This window comes from Capricornis sumatraensis, chromosome 6 (assembly GCF_032405125.1).
Source record: "Capricornis sumatraensis isolate serow.1 chromosome 6, serow.2, whole genome shotgun sequence".
Taxonomy (NCBI): Eukaryota; Metazoa; Chordata; class Mammalia; order Artiodactyla; family Bovidae; genus Capricornis; species Capricornis sumatraensis.
In genome coordinates, this window is record NC_091074.1 from 85,164,299 (window position 1) to 85,186,388 (window position 22,090).

The 22,090-nt window shown below is 52.4% G+C and overlaps 3 protein-coding genes across 8 annotated transcripts; all 3 read right to left on the minus strand.

Moving 5' to 3' along the window:
- Window positions 1-2,159: 2,159 nt before the first annotated feature.
- RPP25L (ribonuclease P/MRP subunit p25 like) lies at window positions 2,160-4,466 on the minus strand. Of its 3 annotated transcripts, none has more exons than XM_068974414.1 (2): window positions 4,392-4,466; window positions 2,160-3,679 (listed from the first exon to the last, which is right to left on the minus strand). In XM_068974414.1, the coding sequence occupies exon 2, from the start codon at window positions 3,647-3,649 to the stop codon at window positions 3,158-3,160; it is 492 nt and encodes a 163-aa protein (XP_068830515.1). In that variant the 5' UTR covers window positions 3,650-3,679; window positions 4,392-4,466; the 3' UTR covers window positions 2,160-3,157. The 3 variants fall into 3 exon arrangements, with proteins under 3 accessions (XP_068830515.1, XP_068830516.1, XP_068830517.1); XM_068974415.1 differs by having other exon boundaries at window positions 4,453-4,461; XM_068974416.1 differs by having other exon boundaries at window positions 4,430-4,444.
- A 1,486-nt stretch (window positions 4,467-5,952) lies between these two features.
- DCTN3 (dynactin subunit 3) lies at window positions 5,953-13,775 on the minus strand. Of its 3 annotated transcripts, XM_068974311.1 has the most exons (7): window positions 13,669-13,775; window positions 10,696-10,780; window positions 9,778-9,864; window positions 8,100-8,183; window positions 7,092-7,150; window positions 6,444-6,503; window positions 5,953-6,255 (listed from the first exon to the last, which is right to left on the minus strand). In XM_068974311.1, exons 1-7 carry the CDS (start codon window positions 13,762-13,764, stop codon window positions 6,166-6,168), a joined length of 561 nt encoding a protein of 186 aa, XP_068830412.1. In that variant the 5' UTR covers window positions 13,765-13,775; the 3' UTR covers window positions 5,953-6,165. The 3 variants fall into 3 exon arrangements, with proteins under 3 accessions (XP_068830412.1, XP_068830414.1, XP_068830413.1); XM_068974313.1 differs by lacking the exon at window positions 8,100-8,183; XM_068974312.1 differs by lacking the exon at window positions 6,444-6,503 and having other exon boundaries at window positions 5,953-6,285.
- A 1,629-nt stretch (window positions 13,776-15,404) lies between these two features.
- Window positions 15,405-22,077, minus strand: ARID3C (AT-rich interaction domain 3C). 2 transcript variants are annotated; one of them, XM_068974717.1, is made up of 7 exons: window positions 21,757-22,077; window positions 19,863-19,935; window positions 17,622-17,805; window positions 17,188-17,471; window positions 16,281-16,463; window positions 15,963-16,052; window positions 15,405-15,505 (listed from the first exon to the last, which is right to left on the minus strand). In XM_068974717.1, the coding sequence occupies exons 1-7, from the start codon at window positions 22,075-22,077 to the stop codon at window positions 15,405-15,407; spliced, it is 1,236 nt and encodes a 411-aa protein (XP_068830818.1). The 2 variants fall into 2 exon arrangements, with proteins under 2 accessions (XP_068830818.1, XP_068830820.1); XM_068974719.1 differs by lacking the exon at window positions 16,281-16,463.
- Between the last annotated feature and the right edge of the window lie 13 nt (window positions 22,078-22,090).

A 22,090-nucleotide genomic window follows, 5' to 3' on the forward strand; every position in this document is an offset into this window, starting at 1 on the left:
AATAGTTTGTTGAAAAAGCTATCTCCACTTCCCTACCTTTTGTGCCAAGGTATTACCTTTTCTAAGAGATTATGGAGGAACACGCTCAGAGCTGGTGATGGACAGGGAGGCCTGGCATGCTGCAATTCATGGGGTCGCAAAGAGTTGGACACGACTGAGTGACTGAACTGAAGGAGAAAGTGAGAAGCAATTAAATTGGCAAATGTACATAGTACTTATGCTCCCTCCCTCCTAAGCTTGGTCAGGCTTTCTGATTCTGAACGCCTCACTCTGGCTCCCTCCCTGACATTCCTCTGGTAGGACTCACTTGGGCCCCCAAAGTGGCCAAGGAGGGAAAAGGCGCCAGATTCACTAGCCTTTGCTCTCCTGGCCTGTGTCCTTTCTCCTGATTCTCTGAGTAGTGGCAGATCCTATTCTTCTCAAGGGATTTTGACTGCAGCTCAGTTTCCCTCCACATTCCCCCTGCCATCATCAAGACCCCAGGTGGTGCCTTAATGAGGAGCTGCCCAGTGGGGAGTCCCAGAGCCTGTGATGCTGCCTAACTGAATCACTCCCTCAACACAGTCACCACGCTTAGTTCACATGCTCTTTCCACCCTGGCCGCCACACACTGGATCAAGATGGGATGCTGAGCCAAAGTTCAATAGTCTGCAAGAAGCTTGGTCCCAAATCTCTGGGGACCAATGATACACAGGGGGCTGTTGATGGTAAAGGACATGCAAGTAAAGATATTCAGAGAAATGGCAATATGCAGAAGCTGAGCAGGAGCAAAAAACATGAATTAGACACAGAGAGTAAGTCAGGCAGTTGCTGGTAGCCAGACACTGAGTCAGGACCACAGCCACTAGGACGGTATTAGATGCTTCATGACCTTCTGCAGTTGAGAGGCCCAGCTGGGAAGCAGCAGAGGGTTTTTCTGTCTTACCTAGCATGCCCTGAATCTCCAACCCCTCCACTCCGGGCAAGAAAAAGATGCAGCATTCCAAGTTTTGACCACAGCCTGCTGGTCCTGTGGTCCCCTCATGCCTGTTCTAAGCCCTTATTGAGGCCTCCGGTCCCCCAACTCCATCTCTCCCAATATTTCAACCCTACCTGCCTGGATCCTCAGCCAGACATCACTTCAACACCCTCCAACTGCTGTGCCCACCCTGCTACATGGTCCCAGAAGAGTCTGCACTTTGTGCTTTCCTAGTGATTGGACACCCAAGCTGTGGACACAATGGAGAACATAAAGTCCAGTGGAAGATCCAATTTGCTCAACTCTTCACTGAGTCCACTACTGCCCACGATCCTGCTCTGGTTCCTGTAGCCTCCTGGCTACCACTGCAGTCTTCACCTTTCCTTATGCTCCTGACCTGTCCATGGCGAACCTGAACCTACAGCCACGGTGAGACAGAAGAGGAACTGCTAGGGATAAAAAGGGTGAGAACTGAAGGGGGAAGGTAGAATTGAGCTTATGTTTTTAAGGAAAAAGCATGTTTGTAAGCTGACTCCTTCATGAGGGCAATGAACATTTACAGTCATCCCTCGGTATCCTCAGGGAACTGGCTCTAGGAGCCCCCGTGAATTTTTTTTTACCAAAATACTCAAGTCCCTTAAATAAAAAGGTGGAGTACAATCAGCTGTTTGTATCCACGAGTTCTACATCCACAGATATGGAGAGCTGAGGGTATACAGGCTCAGGTGATATCTAAGAATCATATGTATATTTCTACATTTAATCCTCATAACAATCCTTCAAGGCAAGCACTACATCTTGTTCGATGGATGATGAGAACACTAAAGCACAGCGCAGTAACTTCCTAAGTGGCAGACCCAGGATTCAAATCCAGACAGCTTGGTGACAAAGGCCATGATCTCAACCACTATATTGTAATATAGGCATACTTCAGAGACATTTGGGTGCAGTTCCAGACCACCTCAATAAAAGGAAGATCTCTATAGTGCAAGTAACAGAAGTTTATTGGTTCCCCAGTGCTTAAAAAAGTTATGTTTACTCTAGGAAGTGAAGTGAAGTTGCTCAGTCGTGTCTCTTTGTGACCCCGTGGACTGTAGCCTACCAGGCTTCTCCGTCCATGGGATTCTCCAGGCAAGAATACTGGAGTGGGTTACCATTTCCTTCTCTAGGGGATCTTCCCGACCCAGGGATCGAACCCGGGTTTCCCACATTGGAGGCAGAGGTTTTAACCTCTGAGCCACCAGGGAAGCCCTATACTGTAGTCTATTATGAATGTGACAGAATTATAGCTAAAAAACAATCTACATACATACCTTAATTTTAAAATATTTTATTGCTAAAAAATGCTAACCTTCATTTGAGTTTTCACTAAGTTACAGTAGTAACGTCATAGATCACTATAACAAATATAATAATTAAAGTTTGAGATATTTTGAGAATTACCAAAATGTGACAGAGACACGAAATGAACACTGTTGGAAAAATGGTGTTGCCAGACTTGTTCAGTGCAGGTTTGCCACAGAACTTCACTTCTTCTGTAAGAAATGTAGTATCTGTGTGCAACAAAATGAGGTATGTCTCTATGCTGCAGGTGGAGAAAAATGCAGAGTCCTTCAACCAGCCCCAAACAGGAAGCAGATAGCTACCCAGGGATCTAGACAGTCAGGTTACTGCTTGAGGCTGCATCTTCAGTCCAGATCCTCCCAGCACCCATCTGAACCTACTTTTCCTGTCTCCAGACTGGGAGCTCCTGGGGGTCAAGGGCAGGGACTCCCACTCCCTTAATCCTGCTTCCACACAGCAGGCCAAGCAGAGGTTCATCAGACAAATAGACAGAGCCTTTACTTCCTAACTCACTCCTTGGATCTCTGTCAGAAGACAGATGAGAGGCACTGTATGTAGAAGGCAGAGTAACCCTTCTTCTTTCTCTACATAATATTTTATTTTATTTATGCTGTGGCAAGTTGACCTACACACTGACTTAGGATGTTGCTTCTTAAGCAATCTAGAACCCGGCAGAGACTCCACACCTGTCACTCTTCACAAAAGTCCCTTTCCAGGAGCCAGAGGGAAGGGGAAGCAGGACAGGGAGGTCCACTTTCGTAAACTCAAGTTTTTGTTGGAGACCTTGAGCAGTTAGAGGCTTCTCAAAGGTACAGCCATCCTAGACAGTCTAGACAACAGCTTGCCCACAGGTCCTCAGAACCGGGTATCTCGAGCCCTTCTTCTAGGCTGAGGGCCACAGCTGGAGGCAGGTGTGGGCCCGAGGTCAGGGGGTGCCCCAGGGGGCTGGTAGCCATACTCATTGGGGTCCAGGGGGTCTCGACTCAGCAGCACCCACACTGCAGGCACATGGCTGCGGACCGTGAGGGGATCCAGGCCTGTGTCAGGTGAGGTAGGCACCCAGCTGTCCTCAGTCTGCAGGAAGCGCAGCTTGGTAAGCTGGTACAAGCCTGGTACCCGCCGTTTGACAATCTCAGCACAGCTGACAGCCTTGCCTGCAGCTCGGCCAGAGCCTGAGAATACCACGTGGCGAGCGCTGCCGCCCTCCAGCCGCTCCAGCGCCAAGCCCAAGAGGTTGCGGATCTTGCTGCCAGCTCGGACCCGCATCTCCAGGGTATCAGGAGGCAGCTGGGGCATCGGGGAAGGTGCGGGGAGTTCCACAGAGCCAGCTTTCCGGTAGTGCTCCATCCAGCCTGCTGTCGTGTCCGCCTTGCTGCCCTGTTGCAGGGAAGTCAAAGGATGGTGGGCACTGTGTCCCAGGCGACCCCCACCCTAGGGTGCTGCTCCGCCCAGATTTCCCAGAAATGGGACCTTAAACCCCTCATCCCCAGGACAAGGAGTCATGCCTGCCTCCCCCTAGGGGGGCATGTACCCCAGTCCTCTGGACAGGGCCATAACTCTCCACCGACCCTGAACACCGGCCAAGCCTCTCCATCTCTAGCTCCCTGCCACTGGGAATGAACCTTTCTCATCTGGGGCTCCTGGGGACTGGATCCAGGCCCTCACCCGAGACTCCCTAAGCACAAGGCTGAGTGCTCCTCACCCTGGGCTCTCCACGGGGCGCCAGGGCAAAGGCGCCTCACTTCGTGCTCCCAGAGGTCAGGGCCAAGCTCCCCCCTCCCCGCCCCCCACACCCCATGCTCCACCAAACGGAGCCATGAGCCCTCATCCAAAAGCTCCTCAAAGACAGAAACGATCCCCTCCCCAACTCCTGGACCCCGAGGACAGGGTCGGGCACCCCTATCTCATCCAGTCCAGGGTCGATCCCCTCAACCGAGGGTCCCTCAGACACTGGGAAGCAGAGGCTTGACGCCAACGACTGCTCGGGCCACCCCTGGCGTCGGGGCCACGAGAGGCTGGGCTCCGTGGTCCCCACCGCCACGAGCCACCGCAGAGGCCCAGCACCCGGCCTTCCCTCTCCTCCTTGCACCTCCAGGCGCCCCTGCCCCGCAGGGCTCCGGCTCTCACCGCCGCGGCCGCGCACTCCCTACCCTCGATCTGAAGCCAAGATGGCGCGGGCCGAGAGCGCGCCGAGGTCGCGGGGCCGCGCACGCCGGACGGGGCGGGGCCTGAGGGGCCGGGTTCGCAAACTGAGAGGTTCCGGACGCCGGGGAGTGAGCCGGCCCCGGACGCGAGGATTCGCTGCACGCAGGGTGTCTTTGCTGTTCTGCCCCAGGCAAGGAGTATTCCTTTGCGAGCGGAGAGAGCGCTGCGGGGGAGGGGAGCGGCCAGCAGAGGAGTCCCGCGTTCGAAGTCCGCGTCGGAAGGATGCGGAGGATTTGGCCCTTAGAAGATTCAGGGCAGGCGTTACCCGCTGAGCACACCGCAGTAGCAGAGGCAGAGTGGCGGGTTTCTCTTTGGACCGGAGCTAGAGGTGCCGGGTGATGTGGCCGCTGCGGGGGCGAGAGCCTAGATCACCGAGTTCTGAACTTTAACCTCACCCTGTGGGCACTGGCGAACCACAGGGGGCTTTCATCAAGGCGCAAGTCAGACTTGTTCGTGTGGGCAGCTCTCGGGCCTCCCTCTGGTGACTCCTGGCCGCACGTCCCAGGGGCATGTCCGCGGTGCTTCGTAAGTTGCCCTGCCTATAAGTGCTCGAATATTTGTTAAAGCATTTGTTGAAAGAATGAGCCAGAGAAACAACACTGGGAATGGGGAAAAGTAAATTAAGTTGGAAAATACTACGAGATGGGTTTGGCGACTCTTCGGATGGAGGGAAGAGCCTAGGATGGCTCAGTTTCAGACTTGTTGGATTTGAGATGCCAATGAGACCGCGCCGGTACGGTGGCGGGCAGGTCGACGTAAAGGGGCCTGGAGCCGCAGCAGTCCCGGAGACCACAAGGGGACAGCAAACACTTGGTGGAGTGAGGTGCCATCGGTTTCTTTGCTAATATGCCAACTCTCCCTCCTTTCCAGCCACAGCACCGCCCCGCCCCGCCCCGCCCCGCCCCCGCCCAAAAGCCCTCGGCATCCTCTTTTAGGCTCCCCTTCTCTTATAGCATCAGGAGAGCAACATAGAGACTCCCCTCTCCTTTGCACATGCTGCTCCCTTGGTTCTCAAAGACCCTGCATATCACTCTCCAGAGCTACCTGCCACATCCTTTTCTTCTGTGCCCCAAAGAACCCTTGTGCCACATGGTTCCCTCCCCTTTTCCATGACTGTTTCCCCTGCTATCCTGTTGAGGGCAGGGATCAGGTGGACCCTACCTGTGACCTCCCCACCTGGTATGGCATCTGACATTTAGAGTGTACTTGGTAAATGTGGGATAAATAGATATAAAACCAAATGTTCCACTCACATCAAGCAAATGAAAGCATTCATCCTGAGAGCTCTATATCTCCCAGAAAGCTAGACTAGGATAAGTATAGCTGGTGGTCCAACTCCTAGGAAGATGGACAACTCTGGCCTCCACCACCCTCATCCCCACCACCATACCCATCCAAGACCAGGAAGCCAACACACTCCTGCAGTGATCTCTACCGTTTTATTGTCACTGGAACAGGACACTGATGAGGGGAGGGGGTGCAAAGAGCAAATCTCAAGTAACCAGACCTCTGACCTCAGAGCCCCACCTGAGTGCAGCCAGGTAGGTCTTGAATCCAATAAATACAGAGCCACCTCTTTTCTGCTCTGTTACAAGGGCAGGCTGGCACAGGTCCTGGAGCCTGGCTGCCCCAGCCCACCCTGGGATGGGAAGCGCCATTCACTCTTCCACAGGCTTCACTTGCTTGGCAGCTTCTAGCTGGCAGAGAAGTTCATCCCACTGCACAAACTGCTTGGAGAGAAGCATTGTCTGGTCACAAGTCAAGGTGAGAATGAGAATCTGAGAGAGGGAGAAGAAAGATGTTTGCCTCTGCCTAAAGGCAGGGGGAGCTGGGAAACAGACTGGTTGGGATGGGTTGAGAGACAGAACTAGGAATGGAATAAAAGGCCAGGCTCCATACAGCACTCCTCAGGGGCCCAGTTGAGCAGAAAGGATACAGTCTTGTTGTATTCCTCCAGGAGCGCCTTGGACTCCTCAGTGATCTCCACACACTGGTCCTGTGGGGCCAAGGTGGGGCAAAGAAAGGCGTTAGACAGAGCCCACACTCCCCACTGCCTGCCTCATCAGGGACCCTTGCTCCTCAGAAAAGGTAATGTTTAACCTCAGAGCTAAAAGGAGCAAATTTCTAAAGAGGCACTTTCAGGCTCCGCTATGGGTAGCCTAACTGCAGTCCTGAGGCTGATGGAAGAGGGAGCGAACCAGACATTTAAAGACCTATTCCTACCGGTATATCCCTCCTTCTCCCCTGTACCCTATATCTGAACCCTCTCTGAACTTCACACTAGAGCCTGGCAATAGTGAAAAAACAGCTCCTCTACCTATGGTCAAGGATACATAGGAATTCTTGGGCACCTCCCAACATCAATCCTCTGGTGTCTCAGGACAGCCCTAATCTGGAGGCAGGAGGCCTAGATTTTACCCTAGGCAAGTCTCTTTCCCTCTGGAAGGTGCATGCAAGACAAAGGAGAAACCCTAACTTTCCCTGAAGCTGACATCAGCTCCTGAGGCTACTTCCCCAGGAGACAGGGGTGGGGACAAGGAGCCTCGCCACCTCTACTTTCCTACCTGGTCTCCCACCTCCATACCTGCTGCTGGATGTGGATCTGGGCCAAGCGCTGCAGGCGGGCGGCATGCTCAGGAACGGCTGTAAAACGCAACGCACACTGCCCAGTGATGCTTGTGCCTTCCCCCGGGACTGCTCAATAGTCTATTAGGTCTTCGGCAGGATTAGAGTATTGAGTGGAGAAGCTAAACAAACGCCAGCTTCATCGACCACTGCAGCCGGAGGTGGTGGTGGTGGGGCTCCCTGCCCACCCCAGTCCTACTCCAGGACCCAAAGGGGAGGGGAAATACAGGCCCCTAGAAGACAAAACCTTGGGGTTTCCAGAAGTGCCCCATATACCCACCCCAGTGCTGTGAGCAGGGCAGGTAAAGAAAGCTTTGATTATTATAAGATCTGTTCCTTTGCTCTCAGCCCAGCGGGACCAGAGCTCCCTGGCCCAGGGAACAGGGAGCCTGCAGGTGGGCTGAGGACAAATGCAAGGTCCCTAAGCTGGTCACCTGGAACCCAACACCCAGAGCCTCAGCCACCATGCAGGGCCCACAGCTTAACGCTGTCAGATGCTCAGCAGGAAACTGATCAGGGGTAGGGAGGGGGAGCTGGGATAAATACCTCCAGAGACAGACAAGATGGATATCTGGATTCAATTAAAGTCACTGCTTGTCAAAATCCTGGCCCAGGGCAGTGCAGCAGGAAGAATTCACACACATTCACACACACACCCCCTGCAGGGACTCTTACAGTGAAACCTGGCCTCTGCAACACCCTGAAGTACAGATGCTGAGGGGTGGGGTAGAAAACAGAAGAAATCCTAGAGTGGGAGGCCACTGGGCTTACCTGAGTGTCCTTAGGGCCAAACTGCCTGAGTTCTGAAGCTGAGCTCTATGCCCTGGCAATTTTAATCCCAGTGCAGGTGGCCAGTACCCCCCCAGGTGAGGGTAAAGACAAGGAGCATAGCCAGTCTGATCCCAGGGAAGTCCTGCCCATCCTACCTCCCCACGTAGAGCAGAGGAGATGCAACCCCAAAAGGTACCTTTGATGTGAGTGCTGTCCAGCATGGGCACCAGAGCCTCCACCTGCTCCAGAAGTGCAACCTGCGAGAGAATGAACTGCTCCTCTGCGGCATGAACAGACAGAGAGTAGCAGTGAGGCGGGCCCAGGCACAGCCACCCCTGGGTGAGGAGCTGGGGACCAGGCCAGGGAGAGGACTGAGTCCTGGAGCCAGGGGCAGCCACTCTGCCCACTGCCCCCTTCTTTCTGTGCACACTCCCCCAGTCTGCCTCCACCTCTCCTGGATGCCACTGGTCTGACCTGTCTTGAGCCCTATCTCTAAGTGCCTCCAAATCCAACCTTTCTCCAAGTTTTAACTCTGAGGCCTCTCCCCCTAGCCGCCTATCCACAAATTCAGAGAGCCCCTGTTAGGCCACAGGAAACAAAGTACTTCAGACCTGAAGTACCCAAGGGCTCCTGGGAAAGTCTGAAAGAGGGGACTTGTGGAAGATACCTGGCAGGTAGTGCTCAGTGGATCAGAGAGGCACGATTACAAGCTCCTGGAGAACTGGGACAGTAACAGGAGAGTCCAGTGACAAGCGCAGCAGGACTGGGATGGCCCTGTGCATAGGGGATTTTAATGACTGCAGAGTGGGAAGGGGATTCAAGAAGGAGGACTGTTATGTCAGTCATCTCATGGCAAGAATGCATGTCAATCAGTAGAGGAAAAAGAATTCAATTGGCTGAACTGGAGCAAGGAGATCACAGGAAACAGCTAGATGGGAGGAGAGATCTGGCAGTCTATACGGAGCTTTGAATGGTAGGCTAAGGAATTAGGAATTTATCCTAGTAGGAAGAGGAAGATATAGACATGCTGAGGTTCCAAAGTAAACACTGTGGCATGCTGGAAATGTGTTTTGGGAAGATGATAGTGAGCCACATGCAAGAAGTGGGAAACTAGGGTCAAGAAGAGGACTTAGGAATAAGCAAAGGAAAAAAAAAAAGAAAGAAAATAAATAAATAAAAAAGAAGAGGACTTAGGAAACTGTTCAAGTGCCAGGGGATGAACACCGAGATAGTGCCACACGGAGGGGTGGAGAGGCTCGACTCAAGAATCGGTGCAGAAGACGACCTCCTGAACTTGCTGTCTGAGCCACAGCAGTGGTTCAGGGATGTTCTGGTTCACCGCTGTATACCTCACACCTAGGATGTCTGGATCTCACCAGATGAGCACTTGAATGCATGAACAAACACAGGTGATGGCAAACCATACCTTGTGGAGTAGCTAACTGATAAGCAAACATTGCTAAGACAATAGTTACTGCCCAGAACTCTGAAATCCCAGCACTTTCCCACCTGCAAGATGCTGAAACCCATGCTTATATCCTCATCTCTCCCACGACAATGCTCTCTGCCCCCACCCTTTCCTAGAAGCTCTATGTCTACCGAGCAGAAGTAAGGAAGGTTCTGAAGGAAAATCCTAGAGGCATGCCATAGATAGAACACCGGAGTCGCTCCCACAGTGGCTGGCACTCTGGTCTGCAGCTGGCTCCAGGGTCTACTGTACCCAGTGTCTACAAGAGGACCACAAGTCCACCTCCAGCCTCAGTCCAGATTCCAGAGAGCAGCTTCCCAGGCTGCATCCAGGAGAGGACTGAGAGGGAGGCCATCTCTGTGCCCAGCATCCCCCAGATACATGTGCACATCCTATCCAGCACTACCTGCCAAGATGAACTGCAGCTTGGAGGCATCAGGTAAGGCAATGCGGTCAATGTACTCAGGATCCAGGTATTTGATCAAGTCTTCAACTAGAAAAGTAACAGGATGGAAAATGGAATAAGGTTGAGGAGTGGGGATCAGTCTTGTGAAGGAAGGATATCAGGGCAAGGGTCAGCCTTGGGGAGAGCCTTGAGTGAGGAACTGATACCCATAGGGTCCACCAGGCCCCCATCCCCACTTCCCTGTCTCTTCCCTCTGATCACCTGCTATTCAGTCACTAAGTCATGTCCGACTCTTTGGACCCTGTGAACTGCAACATGCCAGGCTTCCCTGTCCCTCACTGTCTCTGGGAGTTTGCTCAGATTCATGTCCATTGAGTCAGTGATGCTATCTAACCATCTTGCTGGCCAGAGTCAAATTTTACAGCTGGGAACACAATTGCCTCCAATACCCTGGGGCCCTCAGCATTTTCACTGATCTGTCTTCAAGGGTAGAAGGTACCTTGCCCCTCTATGCCACCAAGACACGCCAGAACTTTATCTGATTTCTAGTTACTGAACAGGTTGCTAGCTCTGACATAATCAAAAAGGCCTCGCTGAGCCAAGGCTTGGGCTCTCAAGGTGCCTGCTTTCTTTCCTGCCCCTGAACCTTGCCTATGGAAATTCCATACTCCTCCTCTCTCCTTCCCCAGTGGACTTTCAGGCAAAGCTCTTATCTCATAACTTAGGACATTGCCATGGGCTTGGGGTTTAACCACAAAGTAGAAAGCATACCCCAATTCACCATTTCATCAGGAAAATGTCTTCACCTGCTATCCCCAAAGGGAAACTCCAGTGACCTATTGGGCTTAAGGGCCTGGGCAGGGAACCAGGAAGCATAGGCTTGAGGAGGGCAGGCAGGCACCTCATGGAAACACTTACTTTTTTTGTACAGAACCTTCACCCTCTCCCTCTTGCTGGCGATGTTCCCCAAAGCCACCTGCACCTTGACCAGGCCATCAGCCACCTGTAAGGGGAGTGGAAGTTAATTCCAAGATTTACCACTTGGCCCAAGGCTTGGAAGAGATAAAGAATCTTCATTTCCTCAGAATCCAAACTTCCTTGTCCCTACAATCACCCCCTTCTCTTGTATTAAGAGATCCAACTCAACTTTCTGGGAATCCTCAGTATGAAGCGGTAGCTAATCATGTACTCCTCAGGGAGTTTCACGTGTGATTGGGGAAGTAATAAACTACTTTAGGGTTTATGGGGCACTAGCATATACTATCGGAGAAGGCAATGGCATCCCACTCCAGTACTCTTGCCTGGAAAATCCCATGGACGGAAGAGCCTGCAGTTCATGGGGTCACTAAGAGTCGGACATGACTGAGTGACTTCACTTCAACCATTATTTAATACCATCCATTTTTATCACTCCAAAAGATGCACCATAGTCATTAACCATCACTGCCCATTCCCCCTCATCCTAGCCCATAGTAAACATTAATCTATTTTCTGTCTCTGCGGATTTGCCTTTTCTGGACATTCATATGAATGGAATGATACAATATGTGGTTTTTTGTGTCTGGCTTCTTTCACTTAGTATAATGCTTTCAAGATTCACCCACCTTGTAGCAGGGTATCAGTACTTCATTTCTTTTTATGGGTGAATAATATTTCTTTCTACAGATATGCCACAGTTAATTAATCCACTCATCATATAGCCTCTCTTCCTCTGGGCTACACGTCTCTACCATGTGCTTTTACAGCCCCCACCCAGTGTTTCCCAACCCCATCATAGGTCACTTAATATAGTAAATGCAGGCCTACATGCCAGTCTGCATGCCCTCTTCTAGTATGAAGTAGTGTTAGTCGCTCTGGAGAAGGCGATGGCACCCCACTCCAGTACTCTTGCCTTGAAAATCCCATGGACAGAGAAGCCTGGTAGGCTGCAGTTCATGGGGCTGCGAAGAGTCGGACACGACTGGGCGACTTCCCTTTCACTTTTCACTTTCATGCATTGGAGAAGGAAATGGCAACCTGCTCCAGTGTTCCTGCCTGGAGAATCCCAGGGACGGGGGAGCCTGGTGGGCTGCCGTCTATGGGGTCGCAGAGTCAGACACGACTGAAATGACTTAGTAGCAGCAGCACATACTATATATTCGCTGATCCCTTCCTCTTGGCTAAATTGATCTAGGCTTTAAGGGTAAAGGGGGAGGAATTCCAGTATTAAAGGGTTGAATAGCGGGAGAGACTATGAAAGTGAATGATCTCACACAGGTTTTAGGTTAGAGGGTAAGGAATGCTGATATTCAAGGATCAAATATATGAGGAGGTAAATCAGTTCAGTTGCTCAGTCGTGTCCACCTCTTTGCGACCCCATGAACTGCAGCACTCCAGGCCTCCCTGTCCATCACAAACTCCCAGAGTCCACCCAAACCCATGTCCATTGAGTTGGTGACGCCATCCAACTATCTCATCCTCTGTCATCTCCTCCTCCTGCCCTCAATCTTTCCCAGCATCAGGGTCTTTTCAAATGAGTCAGCTCTTCGCATCAGATGGCCAAAGTATTGGAGTTTCAGCTTCAACATCAGTCCTTCCAATGAACATCCAGGACTGATCTCCTTTAGGATAGACTGATTGGATCTCATTACAGTCCAAGGGACTCTCAAGAGTCTTCTCCAGCTCCACAGTTCAAAAGCATCAATTCTTCGGTGCTCAGCTTTTTTTATAGTCCAACTCTCACATCCATACATGACTACCGGAAAAACCATAGCCTTGACTAGATGGACCTTTCTTGCCAAAGTAATGTCTCTGCTTTTTAATATGCTGTCTAGGTTGGTCATAACTTTCTTTCCAAGGAGTAAGCGTCTTTTAATTTCACGGCTGCAATCACAATCTGCAGTGATTTTGGAGCCCAGAAAAATAAAGTCAGCCACTGTTTCCACTATTTCTCTATCTATTTACCATGAAGTGATGGGACTGGATCCCATGATCTTAGTTTTCTGAATGTTGAGCTTTAAGCCAACTTTTTCACTCTCCTCTTTCACTTTCATCAAGAGGCTTTTTAGTTCGTCTTCACTTTCTGCCATAAGGGTGGTGTCATCTGCATATCTGAGGTTATTGATATTTCTCCCTGCAATCTTACTGAGTAAAAGCAGCCAGAGAGACAGGAGGCAAATCAGGAGGATTTGCATTGTAGATGTCAAAGGGAAAAAATGTTTTGAGAACTCAGTTCTCAAATGGAACACAATCTGGTGACAACTAATACCACAAGCAGAGTACGCATGTACCTCATTACCTCTGAGGCACTCAACTCCAGGGTATGCCCGATACAGCCACATTCAGTGAAAGGTCTTTCCATAATTAAAATCGGGGATGGACGGGAAGTGAGCTCTCAAAATTCAGTCGCTAGAGGGAAGGACTGTCAGTCCATATATGAACACTCAGTATTCAATCCTTTCCCCTCCTAATCCTGGCCCTCTCAGACCTCATCCCTAACTCCCTGGAGCCTTCCTTATCCATCTCTGGTCTGCCTCTTTTGGGGTCCCATGGACCTCTCTTTGCACAATTCACTTAGCATTTAGGCAAGGCTCCACAACGTCCCTTTCACTGTGACTTAAGCTCTTACTTAAAGCTCTTACTCATTAGTTTCTCGAGTGTGTCAGGTCTCCCCAACTATCCCGCGAGGGTAAAGACGGAGTCTCCTCTTTGAGCCCACTTCAAGCCCACAGTTCCCTCCATGGGAATGGATCCCGAGGGTCCGATATGCTCTGGGAGGTCTCGGACCTTTGCTATTTCAATGGCCTAGTTGCGAGCAACGGGGCTGGAGCTGCAGCATCCATCTCCAGGACCAGGCCAATAGGCCACTCCTCTTTGCCCCAGAGAGGGACCACTGGACCCAAGATCGCTCACCTTCCGCGAGCCGCGAGACCCGCCTGGTCCGTATACCCAGCGCTCCAGCTCCTCCACCCGGGCCTGTAGCCGCTGAACATCGGTCACAGCCGCCATGGCTCCCGCTGTCCCGCCTCAACCGGGAATAGCCAGAGGGCAGGACATCCGTCCAAATAGAGAAGGCGGGCCAATCCGAGTAGACGGGAGTCCTTGCACACAGGAAGTGACGCAACGATTCAGCCCTTCGATGCGGAAGTGGCGGGCAGGCTGCCTGGTAACCTAGGCAACGACTACCTGTCAGGCGGTAATTTCCAGCCCCTGCTTGTCAAGACGAACTTTGCCTCTCTTCTTCCAATTCCAGGGTACCAGACAGATTTCCCCTGCCCTTTCTCCGAGGTTGCACATATAAATATACCCATTATTGTAAGATTGGTCCATTCCCATAGAATAGTAGGAAGTTCCGTGAGATACTTTTGGAATCTTCTAAGATACTTTATTTTTTTAGGCTCCAAAATCACTGCAGATGGTGACTGCAGCCATGAAATTAAAGGACGCTTACTCCTTGGAAGGAAAGTTATGACTAACCCAGATAGCATATTCAAAAGCAGAGACATTACTTTGCCAACAAAGGTCCGTCTAGTTAAGGCTATGATTTTTCCAGTAGTCATGTATGGATCTGAGAGTCCGACTGTGAAGAAAGCTGAGCGCTGAAGAATTGATGCTTTTGAACTGTGAAGTTGGAGAAGACTCTTGAGAGTCCCTTGGACTGCAAGGAGATCCAACCAGTCCATTCTAAAGAAGATCAATCCTGGGTGTTCTTTGGAAGGACTGATGCTAACGCTGAAACTCCAGTACTTTGGCCGCCTCATGAGAAGAGTTGATTCATTGGAAAAGACTCTGATGCTGGGAGGGATTGGGGGCAGGAGGAGAAGGGGACAACAGAAGATGAGATGGCTGGAAGGCATCGCCGACTCGATGGACATGAGTTTGAGTGAACTCCGGCAGTTGGTGATGAACAGGGAGGCCTGGTGTGCTGCGATTCATGGGGTCGCAAAGAGTCGAACACGACTGAGCGACTGAACTGAACTGAAATGAAGGTTCACGCAATTAAGCATCTTGCCCAAGAACACTCAACACTGTACCGATGTGGCAGGATTGGGATTTGAACTCAGGTAGTCTGATTCGTGAGACTGAGTTCTCCTATTCATGGCCTTTGCTATTCTGTCTTCCTCCCTGAAAACCCCTGGCCCAACACCGCCTGTGTATACCACATAATTCCTCTTCCTCCCCAACCCATAGATCCAAACAAGAAGGAGAGGAGGCACTGGAGAGGGAGGGATTGCAGCTTTATTATCCAGATATGAACTGAGGGACATCTCCTTTACAACAACCTAACCCATCCCTTCACCTGGCTCCTGAAGAGAAGCAGGTCTGACTTGAAGAGGTGGCATTCTAAAGATGACATTGGCACAGGGGAGCACATGAGGAGATGATGGTAAGAACTCATTATTATCGGGGGAAGAACTCTTTGGTAGATGCTGCTGGAGTTGGCCAGGGAGGAAGTCCCCTCCTTTTGGCAATGAGGTAGATGTAACATCAAAAGAAATCTCTTTGGCTTCAAGTCCATATGGCAGTGGGGGGTGGGGGTGGGTAGTGGTCACCTCCCTGGGCTGGGTCCTAGAATGGGCACGCTGGAAGAATGGGTCTCCTTCCCCCTCAGCAATGGGGTCGGGACTCTCAATTTCAAGTAAGAGTTCTCAGGGTGAGGTGCTGGAAGGGGGCCCTGTTGGGAGTGGGGGTGCAGGGTTGGTTGGGCCCTGGGAAGCTGGTACAGGCTGGCGACGGGCAAAGAGGACACCTAGCAAAGAGATGAGGAATTGGTAGAGGGCAAAGACAAGCAGGAAAAGGTAAGGCAGAGAAATAGAAGAGGGAAACAAAAGTCAGTGTCCTGATTGCTAGATTATCACACACAGAGCCCTGTCACAACCAACAAGGACAAGTCCCTTGAGTCAGTTAAAGACTCTTGTGCCAATATAGATACCCTCCAACATGTAAACAAGAAACATTTACACTGATACACAAGCCCATGATAAGACATCCCATGGTATTCATGCCAGAGAGGTCATGCCTTGGACCCCATGCCATGTAGACACCCCCTTTAATCCAGGTCAGTGTAGCAATCCCCTGAACCCCATGTTACCCATGCAGGTTTGGATATCCCTGAACCTCATGCTAGTAGAGAAAGTCTAAAACCTCCATGCCGGCATAAATACTCCTGACCTCATGCGAACAGAAACAGCCTACAGGACCCATACCAGTGTAGACCACCCCGTTGATCTCTAGGGCCATGTTGATACTGCTGATACCAGTGCCTGCCAGACTGAGAGGCCCATCCAGCCGCTCTTCTGTCCCGGAGGGAGCAGGGAAGTCACATTTTGGGGAATTAGATTTCAGCTATAAGCTCCCCCCTCCATCCCTGTAGACAGCCCCCATCCCACTTCAGCCCCACACCTGTAATCATAGAAGTGTCTACTGAGGGATCTATCTGCCCCACCTCCAATACCTATTGGGTGATGAGTCTGTCCTCCCTCATTGCACAGGCTAAGCCCTCTCAGCAACAAGTCCCTCCTCACCCCTAAGGGGAACCTTGCCACGGGGCAGGAAACTGGGGGGTGTGCTGTGTCGAGGTAGGTCCATGGGCCCCATCAGCACAGCCCTCTTCTCTGGGGGTTCCTCTGGTGCCACCTTCTCACGTGCAGGTCCAAAGGCCAGGCCCACAGGCAGTGCCAGTCGAGGGGTGGGAATTCTGCTCTCCTCTGGAAAAAAAACCAGATCATTTAGCTCCCCTGGCCCAAACAACTCTGTCCCTGCATCTAGTTCTCCCCATAGGCCTGGGACCAAGGGAGGTTACCCAAGTTCAAGCACCAAATTCAATCTCCCCTCCCGTCCAGTCTCAGCGTAGAGGCTCTGAAGCTGGAGAGCTCAAAAAGGCCAATATACCTGACTAGGTTGGTCCAATCTGGGGGAATTCCCTTGCTTTTCTAAAATTTATTTTTTAATATAAATTTATTTATTTTAATTGGAGGCTAATTACTTTACAATATTGTATTGGTTTTGGCATACATTGCCATGAATCCGCCACGGGTGTACATGTGTTCCCCATCCTGAACTCCCCTCCCTTGCTTTTGATTGTTAAATAATCCAGGGAAAATAGCAGGCAGAAACCACATGCAGATAGAAGCCATCAGTGAACAGGTGTGGAATGAAGCTGCTCTGGATAAAGGACCTTTTCCTGAGCTTCAGCCCCACACCGCGCGGTAACCCATACCCCGGAGCTCCCAACGTTTCACTGATTCCAAACATCACGACACCTAAACCTTAGCATACACCAAACCTTAGTGCCCATCAGTCCTTATTGTCCCCATACTTCGATGCCTCCCAGACCTCAGTGTTCCCATATTTTAATGTTTAATTTTAATTTATCTCAGCACCCTTCTAGGTCTCAGAGACCCTCAAAATTCAGCCGCTCTACCCTCACACCTTTCTTAATGGGGCTCGGACTTAGCTGCGCGCAGGCGTGGGCCGGCAGGCCGGAGGCGGGGCCATGAGCAGAGCGTGGGCCGGGGGTGGGCGGGGCGGGCCCGGGCTCGGGGGCGGGGCCAAGAGTGCCCCGGGGTGGCTGCCCAGCCAGGCCGAAGAGCGGGGCTGCGGTGTAAGCCTGACGACGGCCCTCGCGCCGGTTGCTGTCGATGGCAGCCTGGAGCTCCCCAGGGGAGCTGAGCGCCCGCGTCTCGCATTCGTACGGATACAGATACTTCATGTACCTAGGAGCGGACGGAGTGGAGTGGGGTGGGAGGCTGGGCCCAGCTGATCAAGCCACACACCCGGACAAGAACCCTCGGGGGGCCCCCCCCAAGCCCCCGGCCCCCAGCTCCCGCGCCTCGCTCCCACCGCTCGCGCGCGCCTGGCCTCACTGGGTGCGTAGAGTGAAGGCGGCCGACGTGATGGTGGTGGGCAGGCTGAGGCCGCGCGTGACCTCCCGCCACACCTTGCGATTGATGACTTCCACCAGACCGCCCTTGGCCGTCACCAGGCGGAACAGCGCGTACAGGTCCAGCACCTGCTTCGCCATGATGGGCACACGGTTCACGGGTGTCCCTGATGAGGGGTGAGCAGAGAGTCAGGACACTAAGACCCTGTCTGCCGGCATCCTCAGAGAGTGGAGGAATTGGCTGCCTGGACCAGTCTTGGCGAGGCCCTGGCAATGGGGAGGTGGGATTGCAGGCGGAGCCCACAGCCTCCAGAGCCTCCACTGTAGCAGGAAGGATGGGAGGCTAGACTAGGGGGTGGCAAACTTCTTCTGTAAAGGGCCAAACAAATGGTAAATGTTTTAGGCTTTCCAGGCCAGTCTCTTAGAGCTACTCCACTTTGCCATTGCAGGCTGAAAGGATATTTAAAGGAATAGAATATAGAGGATATTTAAAGGAATGAACGCGGCTCTAGTCCAATAAAACTTTATTATTTACACACTCTTAAATTCAAATTTTGGAGAAGGCAATGGCACCCCACTCCAGTACTCTTGCCTTGAAAATCCCATGGACAGAGGAGCCTGGTGGGCTGCAGTCCATGGGGTTGCTAAGAGTCGGACAGGACTGAGCGACTTCACTTTCACTTTTCACTTTCATGCATTGGAGAAGGAAATGGCAACCCACTCCAATGTTCTTGCCTGGAGAATCCCAGGGACGGGGGAGCCTGGTGGGCTGCCGTCTATGGGGTCGCACAGAGTCGGACACGACTGAAGTGACTTAGCAGCAGCAGTAGCAAATTCAAATTTCACACGTCCAGAAAGGTTATTCGTCTTTCAAATTTTCCCCTTATTTAAAAATGTGAAACCCCCTTCTTTTCTCGTGGGCGATTAGCTTTGGCCTCCTGGCTTTAGTTTGCCGCCCCCGGGGGTAGACCATAGGAAGGACTTCCTGATAGTGCTGAAGAGCCAGACTCCTATAAGTAGCGGCCCCTGGGTGGCTGCAGAGGCCGGGGGATGGTGAATGGAAGAAGCAGCCCCCGCCGCGGCTCGCCGACTCCGCAGTCCCCGCCGCCCCCGCCGGCCGGTCCTGACAAAGGGGCCTGTCTGCGCTGAGCGATGGGCCCCAGTTAATTCCTTACCGATCTCGGCCCCTTCCGCTGCCGCCTTTGGACCCGAACAATTAGCTGCGGTCTGATTAATGGGGGGAAATTATCGGCCCCGCGGGACACCCTCCCCCGCACAGGGAGCACAGTAAGGCAGGGTCCTGAGGGAGGCAGAGCTGGGGGGAAGAGGGGGCTGGGATCTGCTCAGACCACACTATCCCACCCAGTGGAGGGGATACCAGGAGGAAGGGGCAGGGAGGAGACATTGGGATCAGAATGACCCAGCCTTCCTGGGGAGCAAAAGGCCTTGGAGCCCCACTGAGGGTCCCTGGTTGGGAAGGGACCTGCGCGGGGTGCTGGCCTGGCCCTGGGGTGGGGGCCTGAGGGACTTTGGCCGCCAGCTGCACTAAGGGGGTGGGGGTGGGGGCCAGTGCAGTCAGTTAATTAGCGGCTTATCAGGCCGCTCTAGGAGTGAGTTAATTAGCTTTGTAGAGAGAGATAATGAGTCAGTCTTCTGGACCCATGAATCTGGGGAGAAGCTGAAGTGATGAACTGCCGCCCACCCTGATCCCTTCATGGACCCTTGTTGCATTCACTTCTGGCTCTGAGATTTCTGGAAAGGAATTCCTTCTCCTCCACAGCACCCCCTACCCCTCAAGAAGTCCTTCCTTGGGTCTAATTCCAGTCCTTCCTGCTGCAAAACACATTGGATGTTTCCTGCCTGAAGCAAGGGGAAACTGAGGAGAGACAAGGCTGGAGGAAGGGCCAGGGAAGAGAACCAAGACATTTCCAGTACCCCAATTCTGGAAACCCCCACACCCCAGGCCAGCCCCCTACCACTTCACCCTCCCACCCTCCCAATTGATCCCACACTCATTAACCTGCCAGCGGGCTGCCCACTAATTAATCCCTGGGTGGAGAAGGGGGGCAGGGTCAGAGGTTAAAGATGCTATTGAGGACCCAAAGGATAGGTGCTGCCAAGCCCAGATCTCTGCAAAGAGGACCCAAACTGCGGATTAAACCCTGGGGTTTCCCTTCCTTGAACCTGGTACGTGAGCGTCCCTCCCTTACATCAACCCACTCACCCCTCTTCTGCATGAAGCTAAACAGGTCATCCAGAAATTCTTTCCTCTTGGGGTCTGCATCGAGCTCGTACAGCTGGGGAAAAACAGGTCATTTCCCAGCTCTGTATCCACCCCCCCACACACACTGGGACCCCCTTCAACTCCAACCCCTGGATAAAGGACCCCAGCTGAAGGGGCAAGGAGGTTCTGAAACATAGACTTCCTGAGAAAGCATTGAGCTCTTTGCCCTGGGGGCAGGTAGGGACATTTTTTCCCTCCCCCTGATATATACAGACACCCTCTACTGGCTAGTAGTGCTGTGCCCTGGGCAGTTAACACCACCCGCCTGGGGAGTAAGGGAAGAGAAAGCTGCAGATGTTCTGCCTGCCTTCCAGAGCCCCAGGGAGGAAGTCAGGCTGGTGCTGTGTTCTACATTGAGGAAATTGACAGATATGGCTGAGTCACTCATTCACTGATTCATTTGTGCTAGGGTTTCTGGCTGCTCACACATCGGTGTGCCAGGACTGGGGTTGAGGGGCAGAGATGCCTCTAACCTATCCCTCTGGCAGGGTGGATGCTCAGGAAAGCTGGATTGAAACCTAGGGCCTCTCAGCCCACATTCTGGTCTGATCTCCTTCCAAGAACAGTTTCCTCTACTTCAGAAGCTGCCACAAAGCCGATGGCTCTGGACCACCCAAGACCTGTAGGGTGAGGACTTGAAAGGCCAAGGATCCTCCCACCCCTTCTCAGTCACCTACTTCCAGTATCAGCTCTCACATACCCCAAGGAGGGACAATCCCTAAGTTAACAGTGTCTTTTACCCAAGTAACAATCCCTGAGAAACACCGACAGGTAACACTCCATCCCCTAATAGGAACTCTCAGAGTAAAAAAATACCCATGAGGAACAAACCCCAGAGATCTACACTCCCACAAGCACTGAGCCCTAAGTCTTAGATGGATACCTGCAAATAACACGCGTGCTTTCCAAGTAATAAGCCTCTGAATTACACCTAGGAGAAATAGTCACTAGAGCCACATCTCCAGAGTAACAGAGCCCTGAGAAACAGTCCAAGTTTTACACAAAAGCCACAGAATCTAACCACAGATTAACACTTCGGGAAAATACCCCAAACCAACACCGTATGAGTAACACCACCAGAATAGCACACCTAAAATCAGTGCCCTGCATAACACCTTCTAATGACAGCCTAGAGTAGTGCCTTAGAATAACATCCAGATGGGTTCTGAGGGGATGAAGAGCCTCAAATTAAGGCCCTGTGAGTAAGGTCCTGTCATTCCCAGCTGCCCAGGGGCCCTTCAGTCCCACTGTGACTGTAGTGGTCATCATGGGCTGGCAACTGTCTCCCCATAGGACTTAGGCCAGGAAGAGGATTTGGATGGGGAGAAGGCAACAAGAAAGAGACGAGGTGGATATCAGCTTGCCAATGGAGTGGTGACCTCCACTCCACTTTTAAAGCCAGAGGAAGGCATCCCAGGACACCTCGACTGGTCCCTGGACTCTGACCTTGTGACTTGATGTGGAGAAGGTGGCATAGTGCTGGCACTGGAATCCCCAGTTCCCAGATCCCCCTTCCTCAGAATTCTTGAAGATTCCTACACCCCTCCCCCTTGCCCTTCCAGCCTCAACAACAAGTGCCTTCAGTCTGTCAGCCTCCATTTTTCTGGGTGTCTCCTGCACCTCGCGGTGTGTGCCTTCTTTCCGTCTCTCGGGCGTGTCTGTCTCTCCCTCCCTGTCACTGTTTCTCCCTGTCTCCCCACTGTCTCTCTCCAGGTCTCTATCTCTGTCCTTCCATCCTGCAGAGCGCAGTGGGGGTGGGGGTGCTATTAATCCCCTTGCTCTGTTTTGCCCAAAGAGTAGGAAGGGGGAGGGCCTGACATTGAGAGGGTCCTACCTGCTTGAACTGCTCCTCATAGGTCCACTCGTGGGGATGAGGTCCAGGGGGCTGGCTGGAAGGTGAGCTGCTGCCCCGGGTCCCTGGCCGGCTCTCCTCGGCTGCCTCATCCTCTGCTCCAGCTTCTTCCTCCTCATCTTGGCCATCCTCTTCTTCCTCAGCTCCAACCTCCCCCAACCCCCTCTCAGGGGCCTCCAGGGTGCGGGATCCAGGAAAGGAAGGCCCTGGTGGTGCTGGTGGTGGTGGTGGTGGGTGTGGAGGGGCCAATGGCCCCACCCCCTGGGCCAGCCTGGCTGCCTGCTGCCTCTGCAGGGCTTCCATGACAGCTTCCAGG